This window comes from Cynocephalus volans, chromosome 5 (genome assembly GCF_027409185.1).
Source record: "Cynocephalus volans isolate mCynVol1 chromosome 5, mCynVol1.pri, whole genome shotgun sequence".
Taxonomy (NCBI): domain Eukaryota; kingdom Metazoa; phylum Chordata; class Mammalia; order Dermoptera; family Cynocephalidae; genus Cynocephalus; species Cynocephalus volans.
The window spans coordinates 138,554,198-138,580,554 of NC_084464.1; the positions used below are offsets into that span (position 1 = coordinate 138,554,198).

The following is a 26,357-nucleotide window of genomic DNA, read 5'->3' on the forward strand; positions in this document are numbered from 1 at the left end:
ATTATAAAACTTAACACTATTTAAACATTACCTTTAAAAATCTGTTTTATGTACTGGATACCATGGATGATTATGTTTGAAAAGAGATCTCCTCTCCCAGGAAACAAGGAGTGTCTGGTGGGCTAGGTCATTTCTAAAGGTAATATTAGTTCTCATATTCTTGGCAATAATATTAAAAATAACCACAATGACTTGACACATGTTAAATATTAAAAGACCAAAATATCACCAAATCACTATCCATTCGTTACAAGCAGAAAAGCCTGGCAATTATTAGTACTCCAGTGTGTGTCACCTGTTTGAGCCCAGTCTAAAAGACAACGCATCTTTTTCTACCATGAAGTTTCTGTCACAGAGATGTTTAAATAGTAGTATAACAAACAGTACCATAACAAATGAAATACAATGCTGGCTCTAAGATTAAATTAGGCAGCATAAGCTTATGGCAGATGATCGATTATTTCACTCTTATCAAATTTCTGAAATCCAGTAAACTCATCAAATTCCATTGTCACTTATTCCAACTCCAGGGGGAATCTAGGAAAATTTCCTCTTGTCAAGTTGCATTAGATCTGTTTCTAAAACCATGGCTTTGTTCATTAAAAACTGAGTTTATTGTCTGTAGAGTCTGACAAGAGAGCCAGCCATCATGAATAAACAAAGACTTCTCAAACACTACCCTGCGGGAGCAAGCGCAAGCCAGGGCATCATTCACAGCCAGGTTGTGCCAGCAGCACAGCTGGAAACAAGAGACTGAATGCAACAGAAGATCTGTCTTTACTACACACTCTTCTCACCAGAGAAATTTAGAGTAAAACTGTGTATTGTTCTCACAGCTCTGCTTGGATAAAGGTATCACTGTTCGTTGCGCCCTCTGGTTTCCCAACCACAAATTCCTTCCCTCTTCTTCTCATGTCAAACCATTTTCTTTAGCACAAGGACATGGACAAACATTTCTAGTAGACCAAAGTTTTACATATAGAAGAAAAAAATAATCTGACCATCTCATGAATTTAACACTGCTTTAACCTCCAAATCTTTATGCATTAAGGTTTCTTTAGATGATACATTTTTAATACTTTAGACATGTTAAGAAAGTTTACTGCAAGAAGCTTTAAAGAGCTATTTTCAAAATAATTTTCACTACTGGAAATCCTTGTTGAATTTCTACTTTCTATGTAATTGTTCCTAAATTTACTCCATCAGTTACAATGAGCTAGAATATGCAGCAGTTACAAACAGTCCCAAAATCTCAGGCTTAACACAACTAGTTGTTTCTTTCTGCACATTCTCCTCATCTAGGCAGAGCTGGCAGGGGCTTTGCTCACCTCATTCATTGTAGGGACCAGGCAGATGGAAGTTCCACCTCATTGTACTTGCACGACCACCAGCAGTACAATCTCACACTGGCTCTCGGAACCTCCATCCAAAAGTTACAAGGGTTATATCCGCTCCAATTTCTTTGGACAAAACAAGCCACAAGGCCATACCTAACTGCAAATGGGACAGGGAAGTACAATCCTACCTCATGTGCAAGGAAGAAAATTAGAATATTCAAGAACAGCTCTAATTACTCTACCAAAAAGAGGGATGACATTGAATTTAAGATTTCCCAGATTCTTGCTACCTGTTCTCTCAACACTTATTTCTTACTTATTTCCAATCCTTCTTGAACGAGGTTGAGAGCCTTTTGAGGTGGACTTTACAAGTACAATGAAAAGCTACCCTTCTACATGTTGGTAACAGGTGGCTGGTCACTGGGAGGGACCCTTTGTGGAGGAGCAGTGGCATATCTGTAGAATTCACGTGGGAGCTGGCACCACTTAGCACCTGTGAGACTCCGGGGATAGCATTTGGATCTCTCAGATACTCAGATTCTACCTCTGTAGAACGGGAACATTACTCCTTCTGGGAAGCTGTAGTGAGATTCATTCAACAAATATTTTCAAATGTGCTGCTCTGCTCTGTGCCAGGCACTGTGTCAGACGCTGGGATGCCAGAACTGCACAGAACCCTTGACAAGTGGGTGCTCAAAAAACAGTCATTGCTGTCAGAATTGAGCACATAAACCATAACTACCTTGAACTCTTCCACTTTTAAAAGACAGTAGCTAATCCACAACAAAGTTTGCTTGGCTATACGATTATTAAGGTTCCACAATTTTACCTTGTCTTTGGCTACATCTTCATCCAAACATCATGAGGCTGTGAGCATTTCTTTTCCTACGTAAGACACTCATACTGGAATTCCCTCACTGCCAATGGCCTAAACATTTCTAACTCCTCTCAATCCAAAATGGAGCTAAACTATTTGAACTGATCTAAATTCAGAATGTATAAAATTATTATCTAATTAGTTTTCATGACACAAAGCCTTACACTGAGAGGTGACTATACTGGTGCTTAGTAAATGTATAATGACATATTGTAACTATCAAAGCAAGGAGAGGAAAGGACAGAGGTTCTCTGATCTGAGTATGTGTTAAGGGTTAAATTGTGTCCCCCCCAAAAAATATGCTGAAGTCCTAGCCCTCAATGCCTGTGAATGTGACCTTACTTGGAAGTAGGGTCTTTTCAGATATAGCCAGGTTAAAATGAGGTCATCAGGGTGACCCCTAACCCAACATGACTGATGTCCTTATAAGAAGAGAAAAGAGAGACACGGGGACTCTTTTAAGATACAGAGACACACAGACACAGAGGGAGGATGGCCACGCGAAGACAGAGGCAGAGGTTGGAGTGATGCTGCCACAAGCCAAGGGGCACCTGCCCCTAGAAGCTGGAAGAGTCAAGGAAAGATCCCCCTGGAGGTTGCGGGAGCATGGCCCTGCCACCACCTTGATTTTGGACTTCTAGCCTCCAGACCTGTAAGACAGTAAATTTCTGTTGTTTTAAGCCACCCAGTTTTGTGGTACTTTGTCACAGCAGCCCTAGAATATTAACATAGTATGGAACCAGGAGATGCTAAGATGTGGGAGAAACTCATAAGGATCTTCAGAGAAATGAGTGGGGACTGCCCTTTGGCAGGAACCTCAGTGCATCACATAAGGAAATTTCAATAAGAATTGGGTACCAGGAGATGTCCACTTGGCTCCTGAAGAGCTCTGCAACTCTGAGCAAGAAACATCTGTAGTCTCAGGAATTCACATCTAAAGGTCCCCAAGACAAGTTACCTTTTGTGGCAGGGAAAGGAGGGATGGATGACAACTCCCCGCAGGCACAGTATTAATGACTGTGCATTAACAACATTAACTCTGAGTGAGGGCTCCCTATGAATAGCCGCTGTTCTAAGCACAGATGACAACAGTCTAGCCCTTACTGGCCTGCGGTGGCAGCTGCCACACTTGTGGGCCACCCAACTCAATGTACTCCTTCAAGACAGCTTCATCAAAATGCCACCCCTCCTTTGAGGTTGACCTTAAGTCCTCTCTTCCACAAAGACTTCCCTAGTTACTCCAAATGTGCTATCCTGAATTCTTCAGTATCACAGTGATGATATCATAGCTTTAAGAACTGATTTCCTACGATATTTTGCATATACCACTAAGTCACTGCAGAGCCTTCTATTTTCATTTATATACATTTCACTCTCCCCTCCAGACAATAAGCTTTTTGAAGGAAGAAGCCATCTCTCATACTTCCTCAGATCCTCTCCTGTGCCTCACGTACTACAGAGGTTCAGGGTTTTTTTGGCAGCTGGCCAGTAAAAGGATTAAACCCTGGACTTTGGTGTTATCAGTGCCATGTTCTAACCAAGTGAGCTAACTAGCCAGGCCCTCAATTGAAAGAATAGCAAAGAAAAGGATTAAGGAGGTACAATAGCAACCACTGCCAGAGAGGCAGAATAATAGCTACAAGAAGTCATTGGCCCCTAAGACTATTCTCTCTCCTCTGTAACTCATGTGTTATGACTTCAGGGCAAAGCACTCACCCCACCTCCACATTTTTACATTAACTCAACAAATAGGTATTAAGCATCTACTGCCTGCCAAGTACTGTTACAGGCACAGAAGATTTCACAGTGAATAGAACAAAGATTCCTGTCTGCACAGGGTTTATGTTCTAATGAAGGCACAGATAACAAACTACATGGCATGTTAGCAGATCCTGAGTGGTAAGAAAAAGACAAAGCAGGAAGGGAACAGGGAATGGAGGGGATTGGTGGTGTTGGGACAGTCCAGGCCTCACTCAGTGACATCTGAGTACAGAAAGAGGGTTCTATCACCCTGACAAAGAGCTGGAGGCAAGTGTGGTTTGGGCTGAGTGAACACAAGGGACAATAGTAGGAGATGAGGTTAGGCAGGGAAAGAGGGGACAGATGGTGTACGTTACTGTAAGGACTCTGGCTTTTACCATGAGGTTGAGGGGTAGCCAGCCTCTGGGGACTTGAAGTGACATGATCTCATGTGCCTTTATCAAACCTTATTCCTGCCTACGCCCTTCCCTAAGATGCTAGGATTCAGCTCACAACTACTCAAATATATAAATTCCAAATAAGCTATAGTAAGAGTTTGAAGGTTTTCTTTTTTTTTTTTTTTTTTTTTTTTTTTTTTTTAATATACAAAGCATCTTTTTATTTTTTTTTTTTATTTTTTTATTTATTTATTTTTTTTTTTTCTTTTTCGTGACCGGCACTCAGCCAGTGAGTGTACCGGCCATTCTTATATAGGATCCGAACCTGCGGCCGCTGGGAGCGTCGCCGCGCTCCCAGCGCAGCACCCTCCCGAGTGCGCCACAGGCTCAGCCCTGAAGGTTTTCTATATGAGAAAAAGCAAGTCACTTAGTGATGCTAATAAAAGTACACGGGCATTTTTACCATTGATTTGTGTAACTCGTCATAATTGATTTTTTCATATGTATAATTCCGTAAGACTAAGCATACTACGCAGGAAACACTTTCCTGCATTTATTATAAAGATTCTGAAATATAATCTGGTGGGGAGGGAGTTCTTAACAAATAGATTAGTCATCCTTACTTAATAATAGTTCTTAATCTCTTTGTTAAGGTTAGTAAGGGTGACTTGCTTAAATGAGAGCGAAGAGGAGTAGAAGAGACAGAAATTGAATGCAAAATGAAGTAAAACGGGATTTGTTTTTCTATTCCCCAAGGAAAAGATATGGGAAGATGAGTGGCTGCTAAAAGAAAAAAGCGAAAGCTTGTTGACTTCTGAGGCTGTGTGAGGAAGAAGAGAAAGGCACGAAGGAAGAAGCACTGAGAAAGAACTGCAGGGCCAGGGAAGTGGGCACCTCTGCCATCTCCCAGGTCGTACGGGCCGTGCGGGTGTGTATGAGTGTGAACTCCTAGGGAAGTTTGGAAACATCCAGGTCAAAAGTACAATTTTGGTATTTCACAACAGCACAGCAATTTAGACATACCATATTTTAAAACATGAATGTGGTTTATTTTTAATAGTACTAAAACTGATGGTCATTCCTCCTACTACAACTCAAGGTCATTAAACATTGGGAGGACTCCAGCTCCAAAGTCAATTACAAAAATAATGGTCACGATGTGCTGCTTCAGTGGGAATGTCCTATGATGAAGCAGAGTCTAAAAATCTTTTTTCAGATCACTGATTTTTAAAACCAGTACTAACGACACTCTTCTAAGCTGAAAGTCCTTTGCCATTATTATCATATTTGTGTTTAAAATAATTTTGTGGGAATTGAAGGAAAGCAGGAGTTATATCTGTCTTATGAATTATGAAACCCTGGTGAAAGTTTCTGGTAGATCCAGGTTTCTAAACTTCTATCCTGGTTATTTATTCATCAGAGTATTAACAACAGGGTGAAAGGCCAGTTCTATGGTATATCTTCGTCTCAGCCCAGAAGGGCTGAGAACACATAAGACTACATACACTTATGTTTTGAAGGAAATAAATTCCAGGCAACAGCTGTTTCTGGTGTTATTTAGAATCTAGTTTGAGCTTTCAAGTAAGCACACAGGAAAAACTGCACTTAAATATTATGCTTTGTAAACATTAGAGAACTTAAATTCTCAATGAAAATCAAACCAAAATGCATTTAAAAATAGAAGGGATTAACCTTCCGCTTCATTAATTTATTGTGTTTGACAATACTGGAAAAGAAAGAAATTATACTGATACTGTTATTAAGATGCTGGCTTGCCTCTCATGCACAAGGAATTTTCCAAAAATTCACTGGATTTTCCATAAATTCTTCAATGCAGTTTAACTTCAATTTGTTTAAACTGTCTTCAAGAATCAACAAACTAGAACATAAGTAAGAGACAATAGATGTTCAAACATTTTTAAGTTACTCAGTTACTCGTAGCCCATCAAGAGAGTTGAAACTCTGTGTTAAATCTTAAAGACAAGGCAGATTTAATATAGATCTTTTCAATGAATATTTTCCCAGATGATTTGATAGCCATTTCAAATGACAGATTTCAAATAAATATGCCCTTTTGGCTTATTATTAGACTAATGATTCATTCTTTTAATCCTTCCCCCCCTTTAGAGTAAGAGTTGCTATGTAGTTATGCAGAAATACTTACAATGGCATAAAAGCATGTTATTGCATATCATGTATTAAACTCAAATTTATCTCCCAATAAATGCATATTTGAGTCCATAAGACCACTTCTTCACCAATCATCATTGAAATGACATTTAGCATCCAAAAGAACATAAAAGAATAAAGAGAAAATGTATTGCTTTAACGATTAAGCCCAAGCCTTTCTAAAAGTTCTCAAAGTAAACATCTCATCTCTTAATGGTGCATATAAAGACTAAATGTCCCAGGTGCTAGAATATAATTTGCTTAAATGCAGGTGAAGAAAGAAAGAAAGGGCCAATCAGAAAATTTGCCAACTATCACTCAGGTGGCAAGGAAAAGGGAAGTCTCTTGAAGGCAATAAGTCTCACTTTGCCTTAGGGGGGCTAAAGTGATCCAGACTTTCATTCCAGCAGAACTTTGAAAAAAGGGAAGTCATACTGGTGACCATAATGTTTTCTTTCTAACTATGTTTCTATGATTCTAAGAGATACCTTGACTAGCCACTTCTTTCTAAAGCTCTGACTATTCTTCTTCCAGATAGTCAAAGCAGTGCTAATGTGGAGAAAACATAAAATGAATAGGCAGGGGCATCAGAGCCCAGTTTCTCAAGTCCCTTTCTGCTAACAGCCGGAGGGAGGAACAGCCGCAAAGAGCTCACACTCTGAAACTGAATAGCTGTGTGTTGGAATCCTACCTGTAATGAGCTAGTAGGCTGAAGGATTAGTGTCCAACCTTCAAGGTGCTTACAATTTAGTTGCCTGATTAAACAAGTTCACATGACAATTAATAGAGCACTGGTTCTCCAGAGTAAGGTGCATCCCCTGGACGGCCTGTTAAAAACACAGCTGGGCCTACTCTCATGTCTGATGCAGTAGGTCTGGGGTGGGGCCCAAGAACATGCATTTCTAATGAGTTCCCAGACAATGCTAATACTGCTGGCCTGAGGCCACACTATGAGAAAATTGCTTCAGAGCAAGGTAAATACTTATGGAGAAGTAGAAATAAAAATTGAAGGTGGTCAACATGATACCCATCTAGGGTGGAGATGAAATAAAAGAGAAGTCTTCTCTACTTAGAGGACGTGCCAGGTGGGGCTCTGGAACGGGAGAGGAGAATTTTGATAGTTTGAGACCTCCTACATACATTTTCCACATAGAAATGATAAAAGGCTCAAGAGGAAAAGAGGGTTAGTCTATTTCTTTTACTGTGTCACAAATGATCCATGCTCACCCAGAGAACAACAGGAAACACAAGATGAAGACGAATTTAGCTGATATGGTGCAGATCAATGGGAGAGAGAGGGAAGAATGTTATATCTCGTATCTACTTTTACGCCTAATGAATACTGTGTTGTTTCAGGAAAAGCTTTAGTTTTGCTACTATAGAACTGTATTACATGTCAAGATTTCCTTAAAATGCTTGGAGGGTTCTTGCTTTTATTTTAACATTGCATTTGAGCTCCAACTGCTGGGGAAGCTTCCTGATTCAGGCCTCCATCTTTTACCTGATTACTGTGGTAACCTCCACCTGGTCTCCTACTTCCACACCCGATTCCCTTACTGTGAACTTTAACACAGAACCAGATTGATCCATTTTCAAATGATGAGTCAGATTATGTCACTCCTGAGCTCAAATCTCTCCAATGCCCTGAAAAGTAAAAGCCAAAGTCCTCCTAATAGTTTCTAAGCCCTACATGATTTTATTCAGTGTGGGTGGCTGGCAGGTGCTCAGTGAGTTCATTAAATGAATGAACGATCACCTGCATTCATTCAGCAGAACACTTGCAAGGGCACTGTGATCATATGATAGAGATGCTGGCCCCATTGCTCTCCCAGGTGTGTTTTATCCTTGGCCACGCTTTCCATCTTAATTAACACAAGGCATCTGACCTGCCTATTTATCTGGTAGTCCATGTCATCACTGTTTATTAAGCACAATTTGGGGGGGATGGGCTGGCACCAGCATCAACACAGACTTTAATGCCCTCCCAATAAATGGATTCCCCCCATGCACAATTCATATATTCAATAAATAAGAGGATGAAGAGCAGGTGGGACAGTATGAGATAAGGAAAGTGATGTTCAGTGCTTGATCAAGGTTATCTAGCCAAGGAAATTTAGTTTCAGGAGAATTTTGGAGAAACTGACCAAATTAAGACTAACTGCATCATGGGCAACTCCCAGAAGCTTTCTGGTTGGGCAGAACAGATGTCACAGGAAAGCTGCATTTTCAGAGAAAGCTCTCAGACAAGTTTTGGGGAGGAGTAAGATAGAAGAGAGGAGATGGTGATAGAATGCTACCTTGGAAGCAGATGGGTTTCTTTGCCACAGGAGGGGGAAGGGGGGGTGCGTAGAGAATGAAGAGCCGACTACCTGAAAATTATTTTAGCACAATTTCAAATGAGTTCTTATTTCAATCTGCATAGTGTACTGGGGGAAATAAAGTGACCAGGTGGGGAAGGTGAGAACCACAGAGGTTAAATACACTACTAATTGTGGTCATCAGCTCAACAGTTAGATTGGAAACAAATTTGCTGACTAATGTATTAACACAAATTGAAAAGAGTCTTTCTCTCCCATGTCCTGGGACCAATATCTCCTTCATTGACATTAAACACCATAGGCAATCTCATTTTATGTAGAAGCATTTTTTAAAAGGCCATTTTGATTAATACTCTCCTCTATAGTTAATTCCTATTAAAGTGGAATGAAAACATCCAAAAAACCTTAGGAATTAAATATTAAAACTTAAGCCATTGGGTAAACTGTTAGCTTTGTTTTTCATTGCACACCACGGAAAGAATTACTATTAAAATGTCATTCGCCACTGCAGAAAACCAGTTTTTAACATTCCTTTTCCTCACATCCCCAAATTAATTTAAGACGACTTGAAGAACTAAATCTGATTTAAATTAAGGTGAAAGCTTTCTGATGCCCGCGATTATTGTGTCTGTAAGTTCCAGTTGGGCAGCACTAGAGTGCAGCTAAATTGGAAGCGATCTCATTTCACTTTAGAATTAAAAAGCCCTATCGCTGGCAGGACAGGAGCATCGCCAAGGTTACTCAATATCAAATAGCCTGCAAAGATTCTAAACCAACACCACAGACTTCAGTTGTATAGTGAGTGATAACTTTATCCATGGTACCTTCAATGTAGCATTTTTATGCTTCACTGAGTGAAATACAGGGGCCACTCAAGTTACTTACTTTATCAGGAGTTAAAATAGAATTGCTGAAACAGCAGACAGGCTATGGACACAAAAACAAAACAAAAATCCTTTTGTTTAAACAATCCATAGCGCTCTGTTAAGACCTGGATCATTTAAATGACTGTCTTTGCTATTCTATTGTGTGTTGCTTACCACTAAAAAAAAAAAAAAGAAAAGAAAAGGCAACATGTCTCTTTACCTATCTGAAAAAGCAATGATTGTTCATTTTGCCTTTGCTCTTGTATCTATCTGACTTCCCTCTCACGGGTTACCACGCTGAGAAAAGCCCTTCCTTCAGGGTTACCATGCTCAGAGCAGTTAGTATTGTAGAAAATTCCAAGAGCCATCAAATCCAATGAGAAGTTAAGTAATTTTCATTCTGTTAATCCCATATTTTTGTCTTTGCTCTTCTTTTTTCTCAATAGGGAATTTAATCTATTGTTTTATCAGGTTGGGCAACTCTCCCTAAGGACAAAATTCCAAAAGAATCTAAGAAATACCAAACATATGAAAAAAAATGCCTTTAATCACATTATCTTTGCCTTTGAAAAGTCAACCTGATAAAAATCACAAGCACTGAGCCAGGGAGCACCAAACCAAGTCATCCTTTTCACCAAAGAACTAACACTGTGATGGGGCCACATTCCTATCAGGCCTCCACCAGCACCCAGTGAACAACATTCTTTTCTCCATCTAGAAACATGCCTACTCCACTCCCCTCTAGGGGACAGAGGCGGCAACCTCTGACCCTCCACCTTGCCCTAGTTCAAGGCCTCCTGCCCGCTCAGGAAACATCCTCCGATTCTCTTTTTATCTCTGCAATCCTTTCCCCTCCTGTTGGCTCCTGTTGCCTAAATCACGTCTTCGTAGGCCCTAGCTTTGAAAGCAAGTAACCATATTACCTCTACCCTGCCACTACCTCGAAATACTGTCCCTTCTCTCCTTTGTTGGCATCATTTCACTCTCCTTTATTTCTTAAAAGAAAATACTTTTATTGTCTTTCTGTTTATAAAAATTATTGTCTCATGAAATCTGGCTTCTTAATCTAAAGGTTTCCTTGAAACTGCTCTTTCAAAGGTCACCAATGGCCACTAACAACCAATTCAATCACCTCTTCTTCCAATTCTCTCCCATCCATGAGCACCATGATGGCAGCCTCGTCCTGGCTGACTTTCTTCTTCCCCCACTGCTCTTTACCAACTTCTTCCCAGTCCCCTCCAATAAAGCCTTCCAGGCTCAGCCCTCACTACCCCTTGTCCCTTGCTCCGTCCATCCCTAACCTCATCACTCCCACCTTCTCCCAAGTTGTTCTGTGGCTTTGACTCTGATCTCTCCCCTGAGTCCTAAATGACCTTTCTAAATGTTTTCAAGACCTCAACAAACACAACACTATTTACAGCCCCATGCACTGGGCTGTGCTGGGGACACACAAGTGAAAAGACAAGGTCCTGCTCCCAACGGTCCTGCTGTGAGAGGGGGAGATCAATGTGTCAGCACAATTACACGGCGTATCACAAGCAGTTGAATGGGGGGGTGTAAGGTTCCATGGGAATGCAGAAAAGTGGGGAGAGGAAAACTCTGTGGGGACTCTGGCACCCACAGGATGATTCTCAAAGGGGGAATAGGAGAAGGCCAGGTGTGCGAGGCTGTGGTTTGGAAGAGAAAAAGTACACATTGGGACATGCAGTGGAGAGAAAAGAAGGACAAGACAAGCTAGCACTCCAGTGAAGGACGTTATCTTTACATGTGAAGGCACTAGCTAAAGACCTTGGGGGGGGGGCAGAGACGCGTGGGGGAGAAAGGGTGATTCAGCAAGTGATGCTGGACAAAGGGGTCAGCTCATGAAGGTTCCCAGATGCTAACCAGTTTAGGTTTTACCCTCTTGGTGATGGGGACTAAAGAGTGGCATGATCAAGTTTATGGTTTAAAGACAACACTCAGGGGCGGGGCGGGGCTCTATGCTACCACCGTCATCAACCTTACACGTGAGTTATTCGTGCAGACATCTTACCTCTCTGGCTAGCTAGCTTTAAGGTCTCGGAGGAGAGCAGCAACGTCATTCATTTTTGGCTCTACTCCAGCCCAATGCCTCACCTGCAATATGTGCTCAGAAAATTTTTATGTCAACACAAACTTGATTTCAGGCAGCCCAGTTTGTCAGGACTTACACTCAGCAGTCAGTTACATCTTTGTGTCAAGAAACTTGACACGTATCACTCTTAAACAGTTCAGTACTGAGAGGCCAATCAGAATTTTAGAGCTTAGAAGGGAACGCAGAGACCATAAATTGTTTTCCAGAGGAGGAAGCCAAGTAGATAGGATGTGATTTCCAGTGTCCCACAGCTGGCTAGTGACATACTGGAATCAGAATTCTGGTCTCCCATCTCATTTTCTGGAATAGTTAATGACAACGGAACCAGATAATGCTGCTGTGGTTTAGGAAAGGTGAGACAATTATATCTCCTACTTCTGTTCAGTGGCTTTTTCAGAATAACATACCACCCCTCCTCTCCCCCAATTCTATGCCTATTTTTTGTTTAAACTAGAAAATGATTTAAAACTCCATATAAATGAGTATAAGTAACTTAATGTCTTACTTATAAAAATTTAAGATAATCTTTCTTTAACCAGATATCCAACCATCTCCTTTTACACATCAATTTTAGTGAAGTAATCTGCAGTTAAGTAACAAAATAAGCAAAGTATAAACTCAGCCACAAGTGCTAAGTCATTAGTATGTTTATTATTTCCAGGCCTTTATTTTTCTTTCTCTTGTAATGTGTGCTTTTTTCCTTAAGTCCATTGAGGTACTAATGACCTATTATAAAACTAAAAATAAGGACCAATTGCCAGTAAGATGATACAGTGGTTACAGATATTAATCATATAGGAAGTCACATGATTTTCCTTTCCTTGTTTCTTTTAGACAAATTATTTGAATTTTAATGAAATCAGGGATGAATGGAGAGAAGATTTCAGGAGCAACTACTGAAGTCACCAGCTTTAGGCAACAATGAGCTAATTTGCATTTCCTAAATTAATTGGCTAAAGAAACCAAATCTGCCTTAGGCCATTAGATTCCCAGGATGAGCCCCGTCCTTGTGAACTTTCAGAGTTGAGGGCAGCTGAAGGGGCATCAAAGGAACAGGTGGGGTCTGAGCTCAGAATAGGCCAGAATAGTGAGCACCAGGAACCCTCAACTTCTGTGGGCCTTGGTTTACCTACCTGCAAAACGGGAAGGGGGACTGACCAGAGGACTGGGAGGTTCTGCCTAGCTCTGGCATTCTAGAGATATTTCAGAGGTGGATGGTGAGTGGCTAAAGAAGTCTCACTCACATAGATGAAAAGAACCTGTCAAATGTCTGTGGATGTCACTGTCACCTGAAGGTGTTCCTTGTTCTGTTCCTTGCTCCTTTCTCACCATAGCACATGTTTGGGATACAATGGGTGGGAGGAAAAGCATCAACTAAGTCATGATGGCCATGTGGGAAGGATGACTGAGATTTATACAATTATAACTGTATTCCATCATGCTTCAATTAAAATACACCCCTCCCTTTCTCCACAAACACTTATGCTTCCACATTGAGGGGCAGATACTTTGAGATATTTTACATAAATAAGTCCATTTTATTTCCATGAAGATAGATATTATGATCTTTATTTTATAGATGAGAAAACAAGCTCAAAAATGTTGAAGAAACAAACAAAATTAAACTCAAATAGTACACACCTAGTATGTAACAGTCAGGAATGGAATCCAGAGGTGACCCAAGCACTTTTCATTAAAACTTAACTTTTCTTATTAAAGAACAAGAATAGGAAGCTTTTGGAGTTTGGGTCATCTTCTATTTTTTTGACCTAGGTAATATTTACATAGATGTTCTCTTTATAATTATTTGTTAAGCTATCCATGGTTTATGCACTTGTCTATATTTTAAAAAGTGACAGAAACAAAAAGGATGAAGAAGTCAATGTGGTTAGCTCAAGGCGGGCAACGCAGATGCTCATTTTGCGCCTGTCTGAGGTGGTGGCACATGCATCATTCCAGGAGAGAGAGCTCTCCATCTGTGTCCACGAGGCCATACCCATAAAGACAACTCCTTGTGAAAAGTGCCCCAGGACTTTCAAGCGGAGAATCTGTAGCCAAAGACAAAGGGCATGTGTAATATCCCAGGGACCCACAAGCCCAAGGCAGATAGATAAAACAGTCAAAGCTCCTTCACATCCAATCCAGAGGGAAGCCTACAACCTCCCCCAACACAAACTTACTTGTCTAGGTCTAAAGGGAACTAGGAGGCTTCATGACAATGAAAGGTAGATACAGTCACCGTCAGGGAGAGTCTGGTATCAAGAACTGTCAGAGGAACCTAGCTGGAACTACTTGAAAACCTAGTCCATATTTTTAAGAAAGATAAACCATTCTTTGATGTTAAAAACAATTGTGTTTTTAATCACTTGGTAGTCTTTTTTTGACATTGTAAATCCTCGACTCCCATGCTTCCAGATATAATAAATACAAAGCCTCTGACTTAGAATGAATGTAGGCCAGATTCAATGCTCCCTGTGCTCACACTTCTAATTCTAGAGTCATAGAGCAGGCTGACCTGATAAAATGTATTCCTTCAGGGAAGAGCTGTGACTACAGAACACTTCTGATACCAACAACAGATGCTCTGTAAACTAATTCAGGAACAGTGTACACAGATACAGTAACTAAGCTGCCTGTTAAACACACTGTGAGAAATTATGTTCTCTCTCTCCCAAGTTGGGCTTTTTGGGGGGATGGAGCTGTAAAACTGACATGTCTTTATTTCAGCCTTTAATATGCTCATAATTGTCAAATGCAGTCTACAGATTATAAAGAAACAAAATCTGAACCTCTTATTGAGCCAATCCCTGTCCCTCAATTCTTTTTTTCCCACTTAATTGTAGCCCTTTCAGTAAAGCTAAAAAACTATGAAGATTAAAATCTAGTTAGATAAGAGTTATTTACCATCACAGCTATCTCCAGTGAATTTCATGAAGGGTTCAAACAATTATGGAGGTAAAAAGGGTAGAATTCTTCTGGAAATCCAGCAAGAAGGTGAGTGAATTTTTCAAAGATCATGGGATCCATCTTCAAAAATGCACTATTCTTTGCTAACCAGATGTCTTGTTGCACCAAATATCAAAATACTATTTTAAAATCTAGGTTCATGTTTGTATCTTCATTAGCAGTAAATCACTACCTAAATCTCTAGTAGCAAAACAAATCAATAAAACCAAGACATTTGATCTGAGAGTGTGACCACCAATTTTATCAAATTGTCCAGAGACGATCCATCAATAAATACAAAGATCTTTGCTATATTTGGACCAGAGCAGACTGAAATTGCACATGGAAGATGAGCTGCTCCAGGTGCTTCCCAGGCCATTTTACACACCTCGAAAGACCATCACCTCTCCCATGGGGGTTGGGGGTAGGGGTCTCCTAAAGCTTTCCTTTCCCTGCTGACTGAGCTCTCCCCCTATGTGCCCACTGTACCTCATACACATCTCCATTACACCACTGCCTGTTTGCTTCAGCCTTGACACAAGACAGCAAGCTCAGCTCTTTAGAACTTGGGACCCATGAACTTTCATCAGTTTATTTTAAAACTCCTGGCATAGTACAGAATTGTCGCTCAAATACTGATTCTATTGTGTCTATTACCTGTCTTTAACTCAAACTTAGCTTTTCATAAAACATTTTTCCGGTAAACCTGTGCCTCTCTCAGGCACTCCACTGACCACTAATCATTTCTGCATTATTTTATTAAGTACATGCTTACAACACTTAGTTATTAATTTATTAGCACCTGCCTTATCATTTCTTTCTGCATTTTATGGTTTTCAAAAGTAGAGCCTAGCTCCACATAAGGCCTGGCAGAATAACTCATCCAACAGGTACCTGATGATGATTTTAAAAAAGCAACAACCTGTTCAACACTAAAGAATGGTATACTTTCCTTAAAATCGTGGACCAGGTCACAGGAAGAGTAGAAGGAAAAAAAATAGATTACTCAATGTGAATAATTAGCTACCTTTCTACATGTTTAAGGAAGAATGTTGAGGTTGAACTAACTTAGACTAATAACCTACATTACATCAAACCTTAATAGTGCCACATATTCAGGGAATGAATTTTTTTTAATCTTCACTGATAATGAGGCAACAAATACTCGGCACTCATGCTGTGTTTATCTCAGGTTGCTGAGATGATGTAGGCGAAGTAGTCCATGAAGTTCCGTACATGTGATTAAAAGTAAATAAATGAAGAAGAACAAAACAACTCAAGAACTCTCCCGCATTTCATTTTTCCCAACCACTGTTTGTAAAGTTATTGTTTACCTAAAATCAAAGAGTTTTTAAATCCAGACTTTAAAAGTTGAGCTCCAAGAAGTTCTTAATTTTATTAAGAGTAAATTCCTTTGATGAACCATTTTAGGGCATTAAAGTAATTACAAAAATAATTATCTTTTCAAAATAAAATTCAAGTGTAGGCAAAACCAGTGGTAATGATGTTTTACATGGATAAATAGTCAAAAAGGAAAAAAGTCTATGTACAGATGCTCAGTTTTCTAAAGGAAGAAAAGTTCTGATCTGGAACTTGAAAATACATGAACTACATAGTGAAGCACTGTTTCCTGGAGAGTGATCAAAAAACATTTGGACCTGAATATTTAAACTCGCACATACCTTCACGAAAGCGTTTTCTATAAGTCAAACCATGCAGTGCTCAGTTGCTCAGAAGCTGGGCAGAGAAATGTTACCAAGGCACTGCCTCAGGAATTGTCCTGGAAACAGTGCCATTTAACATTCCTATTATTATTTGGTGGAGGAATGTGAGCTATAAGAAGTTCCTTGTCAAAATTTACTAAAGATAAATCACTAGGAACTGAAGGGATCGAGAAGAAATTTTGGTTGGTTTTGGACACATTAAGCAACCAATATCACGAAGGCAACAAAGCTCAAAGAACAACTCCAAGGCCATACAGACAAGCCACACTAATGTCATTCTTCTCATTTAAGTCGTAGTCACTAAACATATATAGATTACTCAGCCTCAGTGAAAAGGAGAACCCAATAACACTCTCATTTCTGGACAGTCCAATGCCAAGACCATACGACACAAGTTACTGTTAAGATACATAAGATAATCTAAGTGTTATAAAAGATCAAAGGAAGAAAAAAGGACTCTGATCTAAAATGTTTGTTTAGTTCTGTTCAGAATACTTAATCTATGGTGAGTCTCTTCATAGCTATTCCTTTTCTCTCCAAGCAGAAATTATCTGTTTTCTTTAATTCCCATAGAGCAATTTTGGGCACATCTCCTGAATATGGTCCACATTGTGATTTGCACTGTAGATAAAAGGATAAATTCCTTGAGAGCTAGGACACAGCCTTTGTATTCTGTACTTCTGCCAGGATAACAGATTTTCAACAAATAGTTGTTAAATGTGGAGCAGTGAAGAATATGAGCAGTCTCAGACTGTCCACGTTTAAATCCTGATTCTGATGCTAACTAACTTGGAGATCTTGGACAAGTTTCTAGTCTTTGTGTCTCCATTTTTTCATCTGGGCATAGTGATAATACACCGTAATATTAGTATGAGGATTAAACACATAATACATTTAATGGGCTTAGAACAGTACCTGGTGTTATAGTTAAGTGTTTAACAAATGTTAGCTAGTAATCATAGTGGAGGTACATTAAAGAATGAATCAGTTAATAAATGATTGATATACAAATAAAAAATTATAAAAATTAGAGGGTTCCTCATGCTGGGTTTTGCTTGAATCAATGACAGAATTTCTCCCAGATATGAGTATTCCACACTTAGATAAAATACAAGATGCCCAGTTAAATTAAATTTCAGATGAACAACAAATACTTCTTTTATATATGTTGTCCCAAATATTGCATGGCTGGAGAAATCTGGAAGGAGCAGCATCTGGTAGAATAAGAACTTTGGTTTGCTATTTTAAGAAAAGTTTCTGAATTTTACAAGTCACTTTTTCCTCCTTGAGAAACTTCCTCCCTTCTATATCACCTGTAGGGAGCCCTCCTGGCCGCACACCTGCTCTCTAACATCAAGCTGAAGTAAAAATGAGAATTTAAAAATAGATATATGAAGACACTCTTCCTATATTTACTGCAGACCACAGTGTACCTAGCCCATCTGTGGACAGAACCAATGCTCAGAGGAGCCCAGTTGGGTGCTACCCAAGTTCCAACAAATCAAACCATTTAGCACTCCTTCAAAGTCTACATATAGGTCCCCCCTTCCACCCACTTTGATCTAAACAGAACAAGTGAACTTGTTCAGAAAAACAAATTGGCTTTCATTGCTTACAATGGTTTTTAAAAGGCAGCGGCAACATTTCCCATGTCAGCAGGGGTTTACTTGGATTAAATTAGTACTGGTGCTTTAGACACACCAAAAGATTTCTAAGCAGGAGTGGGATTTGCATATCTGTAAATAGGCAGGTTTCTACAGAGACCAAAACATTTTAGGCATGCATTAGGTTGTATTTATGATTTTATAAAAGACACAGTATACTATACACTCAATATAAACAGATCTTCTTTTACAGACAGTGATCAAATTTATACCCTCAATTTTACGAGTGAGTAGTCCAAGAAGGTCAAGCTCACAGAGGACTCCGTCTTACCCCGCAGTACTGATTTGAGGTTGAGCTTGGCTTGGCGGTGCAGGTCCTCAACGCAGGGGGGTCTCGTGGTGGGAAGGAACACATTCTCCTGCTGGTGCCATGGGGCAGTGTAGTGGACTGTCCAACGACTCTCCTCATCTAGGTTGGAAACCGCTAAAGAAGAAAGAGAGAATAAATTCAGGTTTCAAACTAAGCTTCGTTGGCTACAAATTTATTACATCAAGATGGTGCCTTGATGCCTGACACATCCATGAGCAAGGGCCAGCGAGGGGGAAATGGAAAAAATTCTAAATGGGATTTGATCTTAGACTCCAGGGATCTTTGCCCACAGTGTTTTGTCTATAACAGAAACATTGGAACTGTCCATCATCCACACAATGATTTCATAGAATTGTTTGCTCAGTTAATTGCCTCCCAGCATCTTAGGTCCTCCTTCTATTCCAGTGTTAGCAAAAGATTGACAAAATTGATAGAGACCTCCAATTTCCCAAATCCACCACAACAAATATCAGTTAATCAACTGCATAATGCCATTGCATCAGTAAATGTTAGACTGCCCTGGCAGAAACAAATTTTCTACCAGCATGTTGAAACCATATCTTTTCTCTCTAAAGCATTATTTTAAAACATCACTGTTATAAACTCATTTAAATTTTTTAAAAACTAAGCATAAACATTCAATTTAATACATTTAAATGGCATATCTAATAGATGAGGAGATCCATTTGTGCTACAAAATTTTCTCTGCATTTCCTGCTTTCATATTAAAATGTTTTTTGGGTTTTTAAAAAAATTTCAATGCAATTGACTTGCTCAACACAATACAATTCAGTTGAACTATCCCAACACAAACGAGGCCAAAACGTTTTGTTAGAGGGGAAAATGATAGGTAATCCTGAGACTAAGATAAATCTCTATAATAATTTTCCTTTAATGCTCCTAGGGCTTGGGACCTCTTTATTTCATTTTTCCTGACATTACAACCTAAATTGGGGCATCAGTGATATCCAAAATGAAGCCAACAGCAGCAAAACAAACTCAACAGTTTTTCAGTACTTTCTATATATCTGCCATGTAACCTAGGCAAAGGAGACACTGAAGAAGCATAAGATAATGTCTCTGTGCTGAGGCGTTTACTTGAGGTGACAAGTCTAATTCCTGTAAAACCAGCAGATACTAGAACTGAGAGGAAGAGGCAAGTCTTCCTTGACTCTGACTTATGCTATCAAGTTCACCCTGCACACCCATTTCTACAACATAACAGGTGAACTTGGAACCTAAACCATAAAACAGATCCTCAAAGTAAAGGGAAAAAGCAAGAACTATTGAATCTATTTGAACATATTTAAAAGTAACTAAACACAGTTATTAGGGCTATTGTAAAGATCAAATTGACTAATAGGCGTAAAGCTCTTAGCTCATAAATAACTCATGTAAAGTAATGGCTGTGACAGAGACAGTGGAAATTATCTCAAAGGAGCCATCAGTGAGGAGGAGCATGCCTTTCTCTGCTCCTCTGTAAACCTGAGCCACAGTCAGAAATGATACAATCCCATAAATCTGAAAAGAACGATTCATTTCTTCAAGGATCCCATCTTCTCCATAAATTGATAACTGGGGAAATAGACATTAAGAGCTAGACATCAAGTTAAAAACACAAATGTTTTACATGATGCATATAACTATCAATGTTAATCCATAAAATCCACAAAGCCCTGATTTAACTCTTATTCACATTTCAGAGACTCTACCACAGTGCCAGATTTGCCACGTGTCCCCCAAAGTGTATCCAGAGTTCACTACAATGTTCTGTGCTAACGTCTATTTGTTTTAAAGATTGATTTACCATACTTCATAGAAAATATTGAAAATTGAAACTTTTCCTATTTGCCAGTTACAAATCCAATCCGAGTAAAGGCATTCAAGTTTGTGTAATCACACCATCAGCCCCACTGTGCAGCTACCAACTGGCTCTTTTGAAAGAGTAGTGGTCTCTTCCCTGGTGTACCTCCCTCTTGCCAGCGTAGATTTTAATCAGTCCATCGAAAGACAGCCTTCAAACAAGGGAGCTGCATAAAATGAGCCCGGAGTGCTGTTCTCTGTGGCTTTTGCCAAAGCTTATCTTACCCATGGCCTCTATACATGCACATTTATCCAGCTTAAGTCATTGTTCCAAAAACTAAACTAAACCAAAAACTTGTAAAAACAAAGCCATGTAGTTGTAAAAATTATACTTTCAAGGGAATAAAGAAGCACCTGGATTAAAGAAATTTAAACCAACGGTAAGTACACAATAAAGCCACACCACGAAAGCTCTGTACTTTACAATAATCACTGATCAGTCTAGACAGCATGTCCTCAAGCTCCTAAATACATAACAGAGAGCACCAGGGAGTTTTAGAGGTTCATACCCTGCAAAAGCATGGGAAAAATTACAGAGGCTCCCTTACCTCAGCTGCATATTCAGCCAAAGAAACAAAAAAACCATACACTGTATATTAAGGGAAACATAAAGTAAACACAAAGGTATTTTTCCCTTTTTAAAAAGACTTCTTTTGAGAAGCACAAAAGAAGTGAATTCACTTAAAATCCCAACCATAAATAAAAAAGACATGCTAAGATTACATAATACTATGCTAGAGCTACAAAAGTCTATGTATTTAAACAACCTGGTATAGAATGGAGTTCAACTCATGCCAATTATGCTGTTTCACACAAATACCGTCACTTGAAAGGATGAAATAGCACATAAAATACATGCACAACACAAACACATACGATACATATATACCAATAAGTAGCTGGGAGAAAAGGAACTACTTACTTTTCTTCTTAAAAAGTTTAATTAAAGACTTGATCTTTGCATTAATGAAGACCACCATTTCCAGAACGCCTACATAGGACTTAGAAATATAAATCACATTAAAAGCTCAGACTAGTAGACAGGTGGCAAGCTGTGTCCTTCTGCTCCAGATTTTAACTTTCTTCCTCTGGTCTCATATCCTTAGACATCTGCCCAGGCTGATCTAACTTTGAGATTGAAGCTTATTGTCAGGCAGTTACAAACCATTAATAGTCTTTGAACCTGAAAAACTCCCACTGAAACCTAATCTTTAAGGCTGAGAGCAGCCAGTGACAACGTAGACAGAAAGAAAGAGAAAGCCAATCACAGTTCTTATTTGCATGACAGCCACATCAGGCTTTCTGCCTCAGTGCTCATTCATTCCGTTTTTTCTCCAACAGATCAGAAGTTTCTCCCCTCTGGAGTCCACAAAAATAATACAGATTTTCCTCTACAGAAGTCAAGATGAAACAAATGTGTTCCCCATTTTTACTAGGCCACCGTGGACATCCAGATCTTTTTACAGGAGCCAACAAGTCTGAGAGCAATTCCATGCTGATTCTTTGACTCTCCAGCTAATTCAGGGTGTATGGGATTTGAACTGATTTAGGGGGGAAAAAATGCCAAACTATTGTTTCTCGACCACGCCCCCAGGCTCTGCCTCCCACAACAAAGAAACGTTTACAAGCAGTGAAACTTTAGAAGGAACTGCAAATGATGACTTGGTGGCATTTTTGTGCAAATGAGGATGCTGTCTTCTCACCCTTCTTTGCCAGTGATTGAGAATCAGCATTGTGTGTTCCGAAGTGTGACTTTATTTGCATCTAGCTGCCACAACTCTCAAAAAAAAAAAAAAAAAAAAAAAATGTTACTTCCTTAGTTCAAATGAGAAATTAGATCAAAGTACTCTAATCATTTAAATCTTTATTTTAAAAGTCATTATCACCTAAGCACCTGGTTTCAAGAATTTCATAATTGCCCCTCCCTGGTAGCAGTCTCAAACAAACATTATTTGGATTAATCTTTAACTTCAATATACTGTACTGAGTTCTGGGGAAACAAATAGAGATGGAGGAATCAGAAATGGTGTGTAAGTAGGCACTGGAAAAACATTCTCCAGGAGTAGAGATAGGAACAAAAAGGACAAGAACGAACATCAGGAAATATTATGAAAAGGCACAAAGGAAAAAAATGTTCCTCACATCTCGCCCCAGCTCTACTTCATGGCCAAACAGTTTTTGAAACAATTCAGACAACCTCTTCTTATTTCATAGCTTTGGGCCAGACTTTTAACTGAATGGAAAAATGTAATAATCCACTAATGCAAAACATTTAGTTTATAACAAAGGCTCTTAGTCAAAGTATAACATTTATATAAGGGGCTCCCTCTAGGGAAAGCTTTGTAATGATTCCTCCCCAAATATTTTTATCCCCTTAATCTTATTTATTGAACAACAACAAAAGCAAACAAAAAAAAACCCAAAGAAAATACACATATTACCATATATATTATCACAGATTTCCAATCTGTGTTTTTTCATCCTTCACATAGCTTTGTTTAAAAGTAATTAAATTGTCAGATGGCAAATGAAAAACTGAGACTGTAAATCAGATTATATAGCTGCCTTAAATTAGTGGGCAAAGTTCCCCTTTGGAATACAAATTTATTGGCAAGAGCGACCCCACCCTGCGCATTACATTAGAGACAGGTAGAGCATAAGCAACTCTTCACATTCCAAAGTTTTTGAGGTTAAGTATCACCACGCACACTTCCAGCTGAAAACAGAAACTGTTCAAGAAAATAAACCCTGAATATACTCAATCCTCTACAGCATGTCGCATTTCATGTACACAACGGCATCTGAACATAGATACATTCATGAAAAAGATAAATATTGAATACTGAACACCTAGTAAGTGCCACTCGGTTGGAATAAATCACTGAACAAAACAGGTGAAATCCCTACCCTCACAGGGCTTACATCGTTTGACAATAAGCTACAATTACACAGTATATTAGAAGGTGGTAAGTGCAATGAACAAAAGAAATAGTTCAGCAGGATAAAAGGAGGTGTCAGGATGAGGAGGTGGCCAGGTGACAGTATTAAATAGGAGTTAGGGTGGACCTCACTGAAAAGGTGAGATGTGAGTAAAAACTTGAAGGAGGCGATGGCAATAAAACAAAACTCTATACAATGAATTCCTCTGGCTTTCATTTTAAAGAAAGAGAAATAGTCGTCAGGCAGAGATACATTTCTAGTCACCAGGAATAGTTAGAGAAGTGCTCTTCCCCTCTTAGAAAATGAACTGTAGTAACAACCATGCATGGAGTAATTTCCTCTCTCATTCAATATTAAGTCTGATGTTAAGTAGCCACAGTTGTGGAAAGATAATGCCATTATTTGGCTACATACCCATCTAGTGGTAAATCTAAGGGTAGGAAGCAGTATTAAAATTGCTTAATGAGGGGACTGGCCAGTTAACACAGCTGGTTAGAGCACAGTGTTGGCAATACCAAGGTCAAGGGTTTTGGGTCCCTGTAACAGCCAGCCACCAAAAAACAAAAAACAAATTGCTCAATTTATACATCCAACAGAAAATACATAAATCCCTGGTACTTCCTATTCCAATATTAGCCATGTAATAGTGGCAGCAACAAAAACATTCTAGTATCCTAGACATGGAAAACTTGATGGTACAGCTCGGCAGCGAAGAGCATCCCACCCACGTTACCAGCCACAGACTCTCTAGAGGGTTTGCTCATCTGTAAAAGAGAGGTAATCACACTTATATCACAAGGTTATTAGGAGAACAAAAAGAGTTATTATTGATAAAGCCCTTAGAACAGTACCTGGTATATGGTAAGCATATGTAAGTGTTTGTTAAATTGATGAGTCAGATCTCAAGAGATAACTAAGCAGCCTAAGCTCAATAGAGGGTTATGCTTTAACCAAAGGGAATCAACACTGTAGGCCCCATGGTTGTCTTTCTACCTGCCTCAGAGTTAATCTGCTAGCTGCTCGCATGATTGTTCTAACCCACTGCTTCCAGTTTTTATCTACATGTTATCTTTTCTATCTCCTAAAATTCTACCTCTAACAGTTTTTTAAAAAATTCCCAGTCGTCATCATAACCTCTCACTGGTTCCAATGGTCTTTTTCTCTCTCCCCTCATCTTCCTAATTATCTTCTTAATCATACACTGCTAACAACTCAGCTCTTGAACTCTTTTTCAGTAACATCATTGTACACTAGTTCCTTTCCTACATGTGATTGTTCCTTCCCTGGATTCTGACAAACTCTTAAGCTTCAAAGATCCAGTTCTTAAACTTCTGCCCTATAGTATGTATTCAATCCCCCTTGAAACTTGAATGATTTTGTTAGGATAAGGCAGAAGTCAGCAAATTATGGCTCTTGGGCCAAATCCAGCCAGCCCACTTTTAAATGGCTGAAAAAAAGTTAAAAGAAGAATATATCAAGATATGTGAAAATTATATGATATTAAAATTTCAGTGTCCAATAATAAAGGTGTAATGGAACATGTCACACCATTCATTTATGTTTTGTCTATGGCGCTCTTGGGCTATAACAGCAGAATTGAGTAGCTAAGACTAAGACCTATGGCCCTCAAAGCTGAAAATATTTACTATCTGGACCTTTAGAGAAAAAGACTGCTGGCGCATGGCTTAAGTTACTGCCTTTAAACACCCTGCTCAATCTTCATTTCTGTTATCTTTCATTTGTCTGTCCTTCGGTCCCATATTGCTAACCTCTACTCAAATTTCACATTATCTCAAGTTGAACATGTCTAATTTAAGGCAATCTGCTTTTCCCCCAAACTGCTTCTCAGAACCTTCTTACTTCCATTCGGGCTACGGCCATTTTTTTCAATGAACCAGACAGGAAAATTTAATCCCTGTTAAAAATGAGAAAACTAAGATTTAGAAGCTAACACATATCACAGCTAAAAGGAGAATTTACATTCTCTCTCTTTAGCACATATCAAGTCTTGAAAACTTATCTTTAGTTAGGACATTCAAATTAATATACAGTATCTTACCCAAGAAGTCTTTATTAGGACACATACATAATGAAAATTTTTAACTGTAACTGCGCACTTACGTTTAATCATTCAACAATTTTATGTTGAGTACTTATTACCTGCCTGGTATTACGCATCCGGGTTAAAAGTGAATAAAATATGGTCACTTGACCTTAGGAACTTCACAGTCCAGTGGGGGAGACACACCCAAACAGATAAAAATGATAGTGTAATAAATAAATCTGGGGAGAGAGGTATGACTGAGGTTACCGGGGAAAATGATACAGCGCACCTACTTCCCTTAAAGATCAACAGAGAGGAGGAGACTCTTGGGGAAGGAATGGGGGTAAAGCACAGTCAAGGGACACAGGGAAGGCTGCAAGCGCCTTGGGGAAAACTCAAGAGAGTGCTGCAGGAAGTGGAAAGGGGGGTGGAGTGAGTGGCAGGGCAGACCCGTGGGGCCTGGCTTGCCACAGGGGTGGGTTATGGGTGGTGGGCAAGGATCTTGAAGGACTTAAAGAAGGAAAGCTGTAGGGCCAGTGCTGCAGTTTAAATAAATCCCTGGTGCTAAATGAAAAGTGGATTTGGATGAGCCTGACAGAGAAAGGAAGAGACACTGGGAAACCAGTGCAACAATCCATACAAAAGGAGAAGAGGTTGGAACCCATTCTCAGGCAGGTTTCTGTTCCTACCATTCCTTGGCTTTATCAGCCTGTAATTTCACAGATTGTAACATGCTTCAGGAACCATATGTACTTAAGGTTTAAAGTTTAAAAAGTTAAAGCCCAGCTATTTAATAAATGACTGCTGCTACCCATGATGTACCTTTATTATTTTCATGAAGGACAAAGATTATCTATTTAAACCTAAAAGCTTCTCAAGAGCAGAGCTGTCTCAGGCTCCCAGGATTCATGGATAGAGCCTACACCTCTCTTGCCCATCGCCCTTTACACAAAACTGCAGGCCCACCTCAGTGCACTAAATGCAGTTAGGGCCATTAAAATTATTTTTCTGATTTGAGTCCAAAAACTTTCACAAATATTATTAAACA

General features: G+C 39.3%; 1 protein-coding gene across 2 annotated transcripts in view; it reads right to left on the reverse strand.

Moving 5' to 3' along the window:
• NHSL1 (NHS like 1) overlaps positions 1-26,357 on the reverse strand; it is a 121,574-nt gene that overhangs the window by 40,331 nt on the left and 54,886 nt on the right. The window contains exons 1-2 of one of the 2 annotated variants that reach the window (XM_063097121.1): positions 21,248-21,305; positions 18,424-18,576 (exon numbers count right to left, since the gene is read on the reverse strand). In XM_063097121.1, the coding sequence (XP_062953191.1) occupies positions 18,424-18,576; positions 21,248-21,305 (211 nt within the window). Of the gene's footprint in view, positions 1-18,423; positions 18,577-21,247; positions 21,306-26,357 lie in introns of those variants that run through there. The other variant, XM_063097120.1, reaches the window with a different exon arrangement.